This window comes from Bos indicus x Bos taurus, chromosome 20 (assembly GCF_003369695.1).
Source record: "Bos indicus x Bos taurus breed Angus x Brahman F1 hybrid chromosome 20, Bos_hybrid_MaternalHap_v2.0, whole genome shotgun sequence".
NCBI classification, from domain to species: domain Eukaryota; kingdom Metazoa; phylum Chordata; class Mammalia; order Artiodactyla; family Bovidae; genus Bos; species Bos indicus x Bos taurus.
The window spans coordinates 33,004,974-33,017,558 of record NC_040095.1 but is presented as its reverse complement, the minus strand read 5'-3'; the positions used below and the strand labels follow the sequence as shown (position 1 = coordinate 33,017,558).

At 37.5% G+C, this 12,585-nt stretch overlaps 1 protein-coding gene across 1 annotated transcript in view; it reads right to left on the bottom strand.

The window, feature by feature from the left end:
* Positions 1-331: 331 nt before the first annotated feature.
* PLCXD3 (phosphatidylinositol specific phospholipase C X domain containing 3) overlaps positions 332-12,585 on the bottom strand; it is a 205,592-nt gene continuing 193,338 nt past the window's right edge. Inside the window, exon 3 of the mRNA XM_027520181.1 lies at positions 332-7,175. Within this exon, the coding sequence (XP_027375982.1) occupies positions 7,022-7,175 (154 nt within the window). The 3' untranslated portion in view covers positions 332-7,021. The remainder of the gene's footprint in view (positions 7,176-12,585) is intronic.

The window sequence follows — 12,585 nt, the reverse complement described above, 5'->3', positions numbered from 1 at the left end:
CTATACACGGTGTCAAGATGGTGTTTTATAGTACTAATATATGATATTCATCAGTATGATATTGCTATAGTGATATTGGCTTTTGTGGCAATACCAGAAGCTAAAAGCATCAGACTTTGAAGATGCCTAACTTTGATGCAATGGAAGCAATCATAGCATTGTCTTTTTTGGTGAAGGATATATTCTTTCATAGAGGAAATCCTAATATGGTGATTTATACTTTTTTAAAAAGAATGACATTTTCTGTTGCTCTGAGTCATGTCTTATTTAACAGATCCACTTTGGGGCTGTAATAAAGTGCTGATGAATATGAAATAAAAAAATTAAGACAACTGGTATCAGGACTTTATTAGGCTTTTCACTGGATACAAAGAAACTTTTTTTAACATTAAGAACACAATCTTATCAAAAAAATTTCATTTGCTAAACAGAACTGTAGGCATGTATTTTCTTTACATCACATTTATTAAAGTATCAATGACCAGATCCTAAAAAGAGAAGGCACAGGTCTGTCTCCCGCTGGTGAATTTCTCGTGTTTAATGAAGGAAATGTCACCAGCTCTGCAAATTCCCATCCTTTAGACATGAAGTAAATCAACAGAAATGTGTGAAAGCAGGGGCCATGAGATGGAAATGTTACATTAAGAGATTTGGATTTTCCTATCACTTATATAAATTTTAAGAGAGGAGGCAGCTACCCAAATGTCCTGAAACTCCATCCCCATTCAGACCCTGCCAAGGAGTCACTGTTGAATTCAGAAATATTTGAAAACTCTATTTTAGGAATTCCAACACATTTTACGCTTTGCAAATTTGTCTAGAAAATGGCCTTAGGTCTCACGGTTCTTACTCTGGGATGGGTTGGGTTTCCAATTCCTTAGAAAAAGTGTTGGTTATGATAATCTGCTTTGACGAGTCTCTCTGGCAGGTGCGGCTTCATGGTCAGGAACTACATTCCCACCTGCTGTCTCTTCCACCCAATCTCCTGAATAGGCACAGACAGAGCTGTGTCCACACCTCAGACACTCCTCTCTTCCTCCAGCAGTCAAGAGAGTTCCTTTCTATGTCAAATTTTCTACAGTTCCATAGATGACCAGGTCTAATCTGATAAAAATCATTTGTGCTAAGTTGTTAATAAGAAGAGTAATGGATTCATTTGTTACCTCTCTGAAAGAAAAAGATAACAAATTTTTAAAGTGGTCCTGGTATGAATTAGAAGGTACTTTTCTCCAGGGGCATTTTTAATGTATGGGTATGTTTCAGGTTGTCCCAAATTATTGGGGAATGTTACATTAGGGATTAATTGTGGGGAGAGAGACTTGGATCTCACAATAGAAAAGTGAATGTGGCATTGATCTTATGAAAGTTCTTGCCTGATTATTCTTCCTGTACTTCAGTTGGCCCTTCATAACACATTTCTGGGACTTGGCATGGGCCAATATTTTCCTTCATGAGGGGTATTAAGACTACTGATTTTCATGAACTGTCTTAACACAGGAGTGTGGAAAGAGGTAGGATATTATCCCCTATAGGTAGCCCTACTGTAAAAGACAGGATGCATAGGGATTTAAGATTAGAAAAAAAATGCAGAAATGCCCAATTAAATGTGAATTTCAGATAAACAATGAATAATTTTTAGTATAAGTACATCTCATGAAATATTGGGAAATATTATTCTAAAAATATTCATGTGTATCTGAAATTTGAGTTTCACTGGGTGTCCAGTATTCTATCTAGCAACCTTAAATATGGGACAAACATAACTGAAGATGGAGTAAAAGAAAAGAAGGTAGATTAATATCCTGTACCAAGATCCCAGACCTAAAGATTACAGAGTTTTGCTTTGAACATGACCACCAGTGCAGATCCTTAAATTAGTATTTGAATGCACTTAGGCAGATAACAAAAATTCAGGAGTGTTGCTTCCTGCTTTTTTGCAAAGGGAATCACATTGGTACCACTTAATGTTGATGGGTCTTTTGTGACTCTCACAGAGCCAAGGCAGTTCATTATATTTGAGAAGAATCATTTTTTTTTTTAAGTAATGTTTTGGAGAAACATTTTTTTAAAGAAAACTTGGGTTCCCTAAAAATGGGTTCCATGAAAAATGGGTTCCATGTTTGGAAGAACAACTTTAGAAGTGCACTGGCTGTCTTGTGGATGGAAGTGAGTCTGAATTTAGTTTCTTTGCACAGTAATGAAGTTAATAAATTAATTGATGTTTGAAACTTAAAGAGCATTGGGTATCCCACAGGCTGCATCATTTGCTTGTGGGAACTCAAATAAGTACTAAAGCACATTCCTCATGTGGTTAAAAAAAAGGCTATTTTTAACAAAAACATAATCTCCTTTTAAATTTTAATCCCAAATTGCAACAGTAACAAAAATGTCAATGAATTAAGGCTGGTCATAATGTGCCCTTTTTCTTTAGGATAAGTTTGATTTTGTACAAGATATAGTACACTTACACACACACCACATACAAGCACATACTTCTGACTCATACAAATACACATTTAGAACTAATAACTATAAAAGAGTATCACAAATGAAATAAAAAGTGCACAATTTTCAATAGACTTAATCAACACGTTTTACAAATTCCACAGAACATTTTATCATTGTCATTGGGAAAACAAACAATTTAGAGCATTATTTAAAACCGTATGTAACACAGGAGCCACCAGTAAGTTATGGCAAATACAGCATTTACACCATTGTGTCACTGAAATCTAGTTGAAAAGACTAAAGTGCTATAACATAAAATACTTTTAAAAACCTTGTTTAGCATATCTTGAGGGACACTATGCATTATTTTCTATTAGCGATTCAGAAAGCAGCACTCCACCTGTGAAGCTCTGATCTAGAGAGCAACCAAAGGTCAGAAGTTTGTGTCGCTGGATCATTAAAATTGCAGAACTGAAAAACTCACGAAAACATACATTTCCTGAGACTTCCAACTTTCCGGTCTGGAGTCCTAACAGGGGAGATCCTGAATGGGTAACATTGGCTAAAACATCTTAGAGCCTCAAAGAACTTAAAACAACATTAAGAGAAGATGTGTGTTTGCTTGTTTATGATTTATTTTTAAGTTCATCTTTGATTCTCCAGCTTGAAGTGTTACTGACAACATAGTTAAGACTATCACTGCTAGGCATTTCTTATTTATGATGGTCTTATTTTTCACTGGTTTTCTAGTGATTTTTCTCCTCTTAAATATTTAAATATTTGAATTATGTTTGTGCCTACTTATGTAGGAGATATCGATTTTAAGAGTTAAAACTGCCATAGAATCAGGTTGATTGATTAGAGTGGTTTCCACTTGAATAATGTGTGAGATGTTCATGCTGTGTGTGTGTGTGTGTTTATGTGTGTACACACATAGGTGCATACATACCAAACACTTTATGCTCTAATACATTCACTGTTAGGTGGTGCTCCATGAAAAGTAAGTTTTCCTAGTATGGCTGAAAGTGAATATTGAGGTCATCATATAGAGTATCCTAAGGCTTTTAAAAGATGCCTCCTCATTCTCTGCATTCATATGACTGTGTAGTAATAAGGGAGACATAAAGGATGAAATGGCAGGAGTCATCACCATATTGTGCCTTCAAACCTTCAAAATTACAGACAAGAAAGCAACCAAAAAATGATACTCCTGGCATATTTTCCCTCATCAGCCACTCACCCCTTTGATTTCCTGCTATAATTGGGTAAAAGTTGGATTTTGTTTCTGTTTTGTTTTTTTTTTCTTCCTTGCAGGACTAGTGATGGAAAAGTCTTAAGAACTAAGCAAAACAAAATGTGCACCAAGACATATCTCCTACCACTTGGGGGTTTATTTGTAGCCCTTGTGCTCAAATGCTCTGGAAACACAATGCGTAACTAAGACAAAGGAGCTTAGGCTGATGGTAAACTCTAATCACATCCCGCTAGTCCTCACCCCACCTCTTTATTAAGGCCCACAGCCTGCTCCCCAAGTGTGTTCCAGAGCAGGGCCAATGGACAGAAGACAGCCAAAGGCATCTTCTCTCTATTCTCCTTGCAAAGGAATCCCTTCTAGTGAACTCTCCCTCCAGCTGGAGGACCCAGGGTTCACATCTACCTGTTCCCTCCTTTAGAAATTAAGGCAAGTCCATGTACTCCCAGTGCCTGCTACATATATACTGTATATCCACATGGAAACCAAACATTGGCTTGGAAATATCTCTTGTCAAACAAGGTCTCTATGTGCAGATTATTAATTGCAATTAAATGCTTTCTCCAGTTGAAAAACTGCACAATTAATCTAATGCTTCAGCATGTTTGTTTTTTCCAGCACCCAAATGACAAATATGACAAAGCTAATCTAAGCGAATATTATAAGAAAGCATCTAAGTTCAAGAAAATACAACATAGTTACCTCTATATTTTACTCATTTTTCATTAATATGTTGAAAGATCTGTTTTCTCATACATTTATAAGTTAAATCCTTGTGTCATTGTAAGTTTGCTTGGCTAAAGGTCCTCCTGAGGGATGAATAATGAATAGTCAGAGAAAACCTGCCCAAAAAACAACTTCACAGGACATTAATTTCAATAAGCTACAGAATCATATTCCATTGCACATAAAGAGCAGGTGAAAGATATAGTAAGACAATAAAACTGCAAGGAGAGAGGAAGCGGAAAGAAAACTATATTTGTAGATACTATTATCTATTCATACAAAAATATTTGAATATAATCAGTTACTCTACTTTCAAAGTTCTCATCAACTCTTTTTCAGACATTGTTAAGGGTTTTGGTCTTAAAACTACAGTATTTAATATCATCAAAGTTTTCACTTGAAAAGAAGAATTGTCACTGTGTCTGTCCGTGACTGTGTGTGTTTGTGTGTATTTGTATCTGTCCGCTTGCAAGGAGTAGGTACAGATTGGTTTATTTTGTTTGTTGATACAAATACACACAACTGGAATGGAGAATATATCTGTTGCTTGTATATATGCACGCTACTTGGTCAACAAAACACAGCTGTGTACTTTCCATAAATGTTCTCTTCCATCTAAACAATTTCTCTCCCTTCCCCTCAGTGGTTAATAAATACTATTTTCTGATAATGAGTATGTATAATCTTCTAATAAACTCTTGATCATTTATAATTTTAATGTACATAAACTTGGAATCAAATCCCTTACCTAAGACTCAGAGAGTAAACCACATGTTGTATGTCTAAATTAATTAAAAACTGAGAATATGCGTTTATTTCTCTATGGTCCCACTTTACATGGATTATGTTATTTCCCCCCAGGAAACTATTGAGGTGTGATTATTTCTAAACATGAAGATAAAATAATTCAGAATTGTACAAATTTCAGCAAATTTTATATATTTTTATAAATGCCTCAAAATAGTCCTGTGAGGCATATAGGAAAGGGTTATTGTGCTCTTTTAAGGTTATTTGGAGCTGTCAAATATTGCAAAGACACCAAGGGGAAGCAATGCTTAAAGTTGTATTGCATTTTTCTTCCTCATACATGTGGACTATCACATGGCAGAAGGCAGAAACTTTCTGTGAAACTTTGGCCTCTGCCTCAAAATTAACCTTGGGGTGAGATGGACGGAACCCCAAAGTGATTTTCAAAATCTGCTCAGATCACATATACTTAAGAATCTCCTGAAGATGCTTCATGGATCCTTGAGAGGTCACAGTCATAGTTTCAAAGACATTGTTCTCATTCATTCTGTGACCCTTCCCCTCAACTTTAATTTTAAAAAAACTCAAATTGAAGCTTCTCAGAATATGTTCCTCAAAATTTGGGATGTAGAATGACATGTTGGGAAATCTTAATTTGGTAGGAAAGCTTGCACAATCTTTCTTTCTTTTCTTATTTTAATTTTTTTAGTCAAGTTAATTGTTAGAAGAACTTTTGTAAGTGTTCTTTTCAGAGTTTTCTGAGTCCATTTTTTAAATTTTTTCTTTTATAATTTTACTTTTATTTACTTTTTCATGGAAAGTCATTTTATTTTAAATATAGTGGTGTGTACATGTCGATCCCAAACTCCCAATCTATCTCTCTTGTCCCCACCCTTCCCCCTGTAACCATAAATTCGATCTCTAAGTCTGTGTGCCTTTTTCTGTTTTTTTAAGTTCATTTGTATCTTTTTTTTATCCCACATATAAGAGATATCAAATGCTATTTGTCCTTCTCTTTCTTATTTTACTCAGTATGATCATCTCCAAGTCCAGCAGTTTTCTGATTTTAACACACATAATTTTTCATTTACTGGGCATTTTCAAGACAATATTTAAGAGATTTCTGAATTAAAGTGACATCCATCTCCTCACCACCTCCATTTTTCAATATGGAGTTGGCACTAATTGTTCTTCCACAAAAGTTTTTTATTCTGTATTTATAGCTGCCTTCAATAGAAATACTGTGAAACACTATTGTTTTTAGATGACACAAAATTTACTGATTATGGCCTCCAGTATTACTGATGCAGGGAAATCAATTTGATGCATATTATCTATGACCAAAAGTTAGCAAGATTGCAGGCTACAGAATATTATACCAAATCCTACAAAACAAGTAAATTTTAGTACAACAATGTAATACACATTATGCTGGGCATTCAATTACTTTTAAGTCCCATACAGCATCAGATTAAAAACAGCGAGCGAGAGAGGGAGCAGAAAGTTTCATTTGGAGGAAAGTGTAGGAGCCCTAAGTTGAAATCAGAAACACAATCAAGTAAACACCCATAAGTTACAAAGACTAATTCTGAAAAACAAAATTTACTAGTCTTTTTTTAATCCCTAACACTAGAAGTAGGTTTTGCTTATCAAATGGGAAATGAAATATTTATAGTAATGAAGAGTACGTAATAATCACTGAAGAAATGGTTTCCCCCTTTCCCACCCACTTTCAGCCCTTATCCCTTCAGAAACTCAGTGGAATAGGAAGATCAGAGTGTTTATAGACAATACATCTAATACAGTGAATCTTCTCCTTCTTATTCACTGATACTCCAAACAGTACCATCAAGTGTTGGCTTCCCCTTCTTCAAAGACATAGTTGAGCTTTATGACAGTGCTGATGAAATCACCAAGTTCTACAAAGTCGGCAGTGACAATATTGATGCCACTCTCTCCTGGCTTCTGTGTGCGGACCCACTGCATCATGGCAGGAAGAGCTCTGAGAAAGGAAAGAAAAAGAGATGTTACAGAAGGAAATATATTATTTTTCAAGCTTGCAATCCCTAGGACTTCCTTTAGTTTTCTAACTTACTAAAATAAATGCCCCAATTACAGATACATAATGGAGGAAAAAAAAAGAAATGGACTATGGTAAATTCTTAACCTCTTAAGTGACTCTGCAGGAGAAATACAGTCATCCTTGGAGGGTGGCTCAGATGGTAAAGAGTCTGCCTGCAATGCAGGAGATGCGGATTCAATCCCTGGTTCGGGAAGATCCCCTGGAGGAGGAAATGGCTATCCACTCCAGTATTCTTGCTGGAGAATTCCATGGACAGAGGAGCCTGGTGGGCTATAGTCCATGGGATCACAAACAGCTGGACAAGACCAAGAGACTAACACATTGGAATCCATGAGGGATTTGTGCTAGGAATTACCACAGATAACAAAGTCTGTGAAAGCTCAAGTGTCTTACATAAAATGAAGTTGTAAAGTCAGTCCTTTTTATCCATGGTTTCTGCATTCATGAATTCAACCAACTGAGGATCGATTTTTGTGGATATAGAACCCAAGCATATGGAGGGCTGACTGTAGTCACTATATCAATTAATATTGGACTCCATCTTTGGAGATCTCAGATGCCATGAGAATTTATAGTGAAATTTCTCCACTAAGGAAACAACATTCTTGCACTCATTTTCTAGTTTGATATGGTGTGATTGCAAACCCTGGAGAACTATGGGTTAGTGAGGCCAGGGATGAGTATATGCACTTAGCAAACATTTGTTACAAACCCACTATTTTCAGGAAATGTGCTAGATATTATAAATGGACATACTAGTGAAACTCCCTGCATTTAAAGAGTGCATAGTTTGGTGGTGGACAGATGGGCAAGGAAGACAATTTTAATATAGTACAATCAGGGCTCATCCTTTAAACTTATTTACTGATCACCTCTTCTATTCCAGACACTGCTGAAGGCACTTGGAAAACTTGAGTAAGCATGGCAGATAAAAATATCCACCTGTGAGGAGCTTACAGTTTAATAAGGAAAGACAAATAATGAATAATAATCATAAATTAATTACACCGTTTGATAGGAAGGAAGAAGTGCTATTAAAATGCAGCTAAAAAGGGAAGATTTGAAGTGTGCAGATAGAGAGGAGTGGAGCAGATTGCAACTTAAAACAGGGTGCTCACACAGGTGCATTGACAAGGGGATATTTGTGCAAGGGTTTGAAGGAGACAAGGGAGTTAGTCACGTAGATAGCCAGGGAAAACATTTCAGCTGCTGCCATAGCCTTAAATGGGTAGCATGAATAAACTTGGTAAAAGAAAGAGGAGACCATTAAAAGATGAAGTTAGAGGAATAATAAGGAAAGGGGGGGCAGATGCTGTATGGCACTGTAGGTTATGACAAGGGTTCTGAGTGTTACTTTGAGTGAAATGGGGAGTCTTTGGAAGATCTTGACCAGAATAGTGTTGTGATCTGACTTAATTATAAAAGATGATTCATTACCACAAGAGCACAGTGGAGAGTCACCTAGCCTCATTTGCAAAATCAGAGAAAACTTTTCAGAAGAGCATTCCCCGAATGTTGAGAGATTAGGAAGACTTAGCTGGGTGAAGGTGGGAATGGGGGATGGAGGATGATGTGGTGTATTTTCAGACAGAGAAAATAGCATTTCTACATTCATTAACAGGGGTACGGTGTGCTTAGGACTAGGGCATTTGGACAGACAGATCCAGCTATTAATAAGGATGCCATATACTATGATAGCACATTGAAGAGAAACCACTATGACTTAAGCAGGCAGGAAGGGAGGTTGAGAAAGGGATAAATGAACTGAGGTCTTAGAGATGACAGTGCAATAACAATGAAAGAGTGAGGAAGTCCACGTGAACGTCAAATTCCTGGATGGGATGGAGAGAGAAGGAAAGATACAAAGGTGTGGGTGGAGAGATCGTGATGAAATTAAGAATCTCAAAGAAGCTATAAAATTTAAGGAAGCCTCAAAGTGCTGGAGAAATAAGAAGGGACCAGAAGACAGATGGTTTTCAGACTGTAAATCGACTTAAAGCTGTTAACCAGGGAAACTACATGCTTAGATTTGTGATTCAGAGAGTGTGGTTTGCCTTCAGTGTGAGCAAATGAAGAGAAGAAAGCAAGACTAGGATCAGCGCTAACAACCAGAGAGCTGTGGAAGGAATCTAGACCAGAGAGAAGGGGAACTTACATTGCAGTGGCCACAATGAATATATTTGAAAGGAACTAAGGAGAAAAGGTGGCACTAGTGGTAAAGAACTCACCTGCCAATGCAGGAGACACAGGAGCTGAGGGTTGACCCCTGGGTGAGGAAGATCTCAGGGGGAAATGGAAACCCACACCAGTACTCTTGCCTGGAGCATCCCATGGACGGAGGAGCCTGGTGGTCCATAGTCCATGGGATTGCAAAGAGTTGAACATGACTGAAGTGACTGAACACACACACACACACACACACACACACACACAAGGAGATAAAAGGACAACATTTGACTGGTGTGGGATTGGATATGATGGAGATGAAGAAAGAGGCCATGAATGCTGCCTAGATTTCTAGCAGTATTCTTGCAGGTGAGCATATCATCTACTAATTTTGGAAGGATAGGACTGAGGGCTTCCCAGTGGATGTACGAAGTTCAGTCCGAGACCTGTTGATTCTGAGGTGACTTTGGGACACATGAATTCAGATTTCAATTGATTAAGTACAGGTCTAATATATTCAGGACATAGAGCTGGTCAAGGGCTATCACATAAAAATAAAAGAGCTATGAGAGTGGATAAAATTACCTGGGAAGATTGTATAGAGAAGGACGAGAAGAGAAAATCTGAATATCAGCTACATGGGCAGAAAAGTTGATTCAGTTAAAAAAGGGAGAATTAGGTATAAAAGTAGGATGAAAATCAGGAGCATATTGTGTCATGAAATCAGAAGAAAAGAAAGTCATGCTCCTTTTGGTTTGTGAGGTTGAAGTACAGAATGTAATACAGTGCCTTTATCCAGATCTCATAAAGCACATCTAGCCAAACTTGACCCATCCAGGCAAAACTGAAATAACTGCCTTGGACTACATTAATCCTGCAGGTAGTACCTTAAAAATTCTGATCCATGTTTTCCAGCATTTACCTTTGTTTGTTAGATTCAGATAGAGAACCCAAAAAGTGCTTCTGAAAGAGGATAGCGTGGACCCATTGCCGTCAGAAAATATACTGGCAGGTGGAGGAATTTGGTTTTCATAGCAACAGTTTCTGAAGGGAATTCTATCTTGAATTAAAAAACTGTGGATCCCTAGAGCACAGACACAGGGGTATTCAAGTTCATCAGAGAGACAGATGCCATGGCAGTGTGTGTGCAGCCACTCGGGTTTGAATTCCATTACTTCCTCTTCTGGGCTTGCTCGGACAGATGGCATATCTCTGCTGTGAACACAGTATCACCTCGGTATTTCATAAAAAGCAGACACTCTTTGGAAAAAGTATCAAACCAGTTCATTTCCTGGGAAGATGGTTGCTTAGCAGATACACTCACCTTGAGAGGTGAGAGGTAGTGAAGAGTGAGACTGAGGCCAGTGCCAATTCTGTATTAGCTTTAACCGAGTAGTTGGTTTGCCAGATCCCTAGGGTACTAGGTTATGGAAGGTTCTTGAGCAACAAAATTCCCATCTGAGAACCATGACCATCATGAAAACAGCAACTCAGATGCCTGCTACTACTCTAAGATTGATATTCCTGGGCCTGAATTTAGAATAACTAATTGTTATCCCCATGGAGAGATGTTAGGAGTGCTCTTCTCTGTTTCGCTATAAAATAGATTACTTTGAGGATTGATGATATATCATTTTGGAATAGCTTGTAGTCGTCAGGTGAAATGAGTTTTACATTTAAAATGCCACTTCTCTGAGTCATGGGAATATTTGTCTTTTTCTGTTCAGATATACTTTTCTCAAGTCAATATGATACCAAAAACAAAATAAGCAATAATACCAAATTGAATCTCAAATACTCAGATGAACTTAAGTAGAATTACATTAAACAAAAAGACTCAGTGTTCTAGATTAAAACAAACAAATGCTGTTGAAGTTACAATAATTATTTAGAGTGGCATTTCTTAAACTTTTAAAATTCTTTTCCCACCATAGAACCTTTAAAAATATTTTCCTTCCTCACTTTCTTTCTCAATAAAGTTTTAATACCACAGATAGACTTTAAATATGTTTATATATTGTTTGTATATTCCTGTACTTTTTACATAAAAAGAGCACGTGTTTTATTTGCCCTCCTGAGAATCAATTCTTATATTAGATAAATAAATTGAAAAGCCTACTCTGGTGGTAATAAAATATTGTCTCAAAGCAATAATATTCACTGTATAAGACAAATTGGTTAATAAAGACCTACTATATAGTACAGGGAATTCTGCTCAATACTTAATAATCTAAATGGGAAAAGGATTTGAAAAAGAATAGATGCATGTATCTGTAAGGGCTTCCCAGGTGGCACTAGTGGTAAAGAACCCATCTGCCGATGAGGAGACATATGAAAGACAGGGGTTTGACCCCGGGTCAGGAAGATCCCCTGGAGGAGGGCATGGCAGCCCACTGCAGTATTCTTGCCCAGAGAATCCCATGGACAGAGGAGCCCAGCAGGCCACAGTCCATAGGGGAGCAAAGAGCAGGACATGACTAAAGAGGCTTAGCACACAAATGTGTAACTGAATCACTTTGCTGCTGTAACCTGAAACTAACAAAACAGTGTTAATCAACTATACTCCAATATAAAATTTAAGAAAATAATTAAAGAAAAAACAAACTGGTTAAACTTTAATGTTTTAAAATCACCCATTCATTTATCTGGAATTCCCTGATAGCTCATTTGGTAAAGAATCTGCCTATAATGCAGGAGACCTGGGTTCGATTCCTGGGTCAGGAAGATCCACTGGAGAAGGGATAGGCTACCCACTCCAGTATTCTTGTGCTTCCCTTGTGGCTGACCTGGTTAAGAATCTGCCTGCAATGGGGGAGACCTGGGTTCGATCCCTGGGTTGGGAAGATCCCATGGAGAAAGGAAAGGCTACCCACTCCAGTATTTTGGCCTGGAGAATTCTGTGGACTGTATAGTCCATGGGATTTCAAAGGATCGATCATGACTGAGCCCCTTTCACTTTCATTCATTCATTCAACAAAGATATATTGTACCTGCAGGAGACAGTGTTCTAGGTATAGCTCCTTAGAGCATTTTGGGGTTTGAACCTTTCTCACCTCTCTCTAAGAAAACATTGCTGTAGCCCTGCCCCCACACTCTTCTTCTGCGACTTTTCTACACTGCAGTCACAATAACCTTTCTTAGAACTGAGGGCATTATTCTCCTA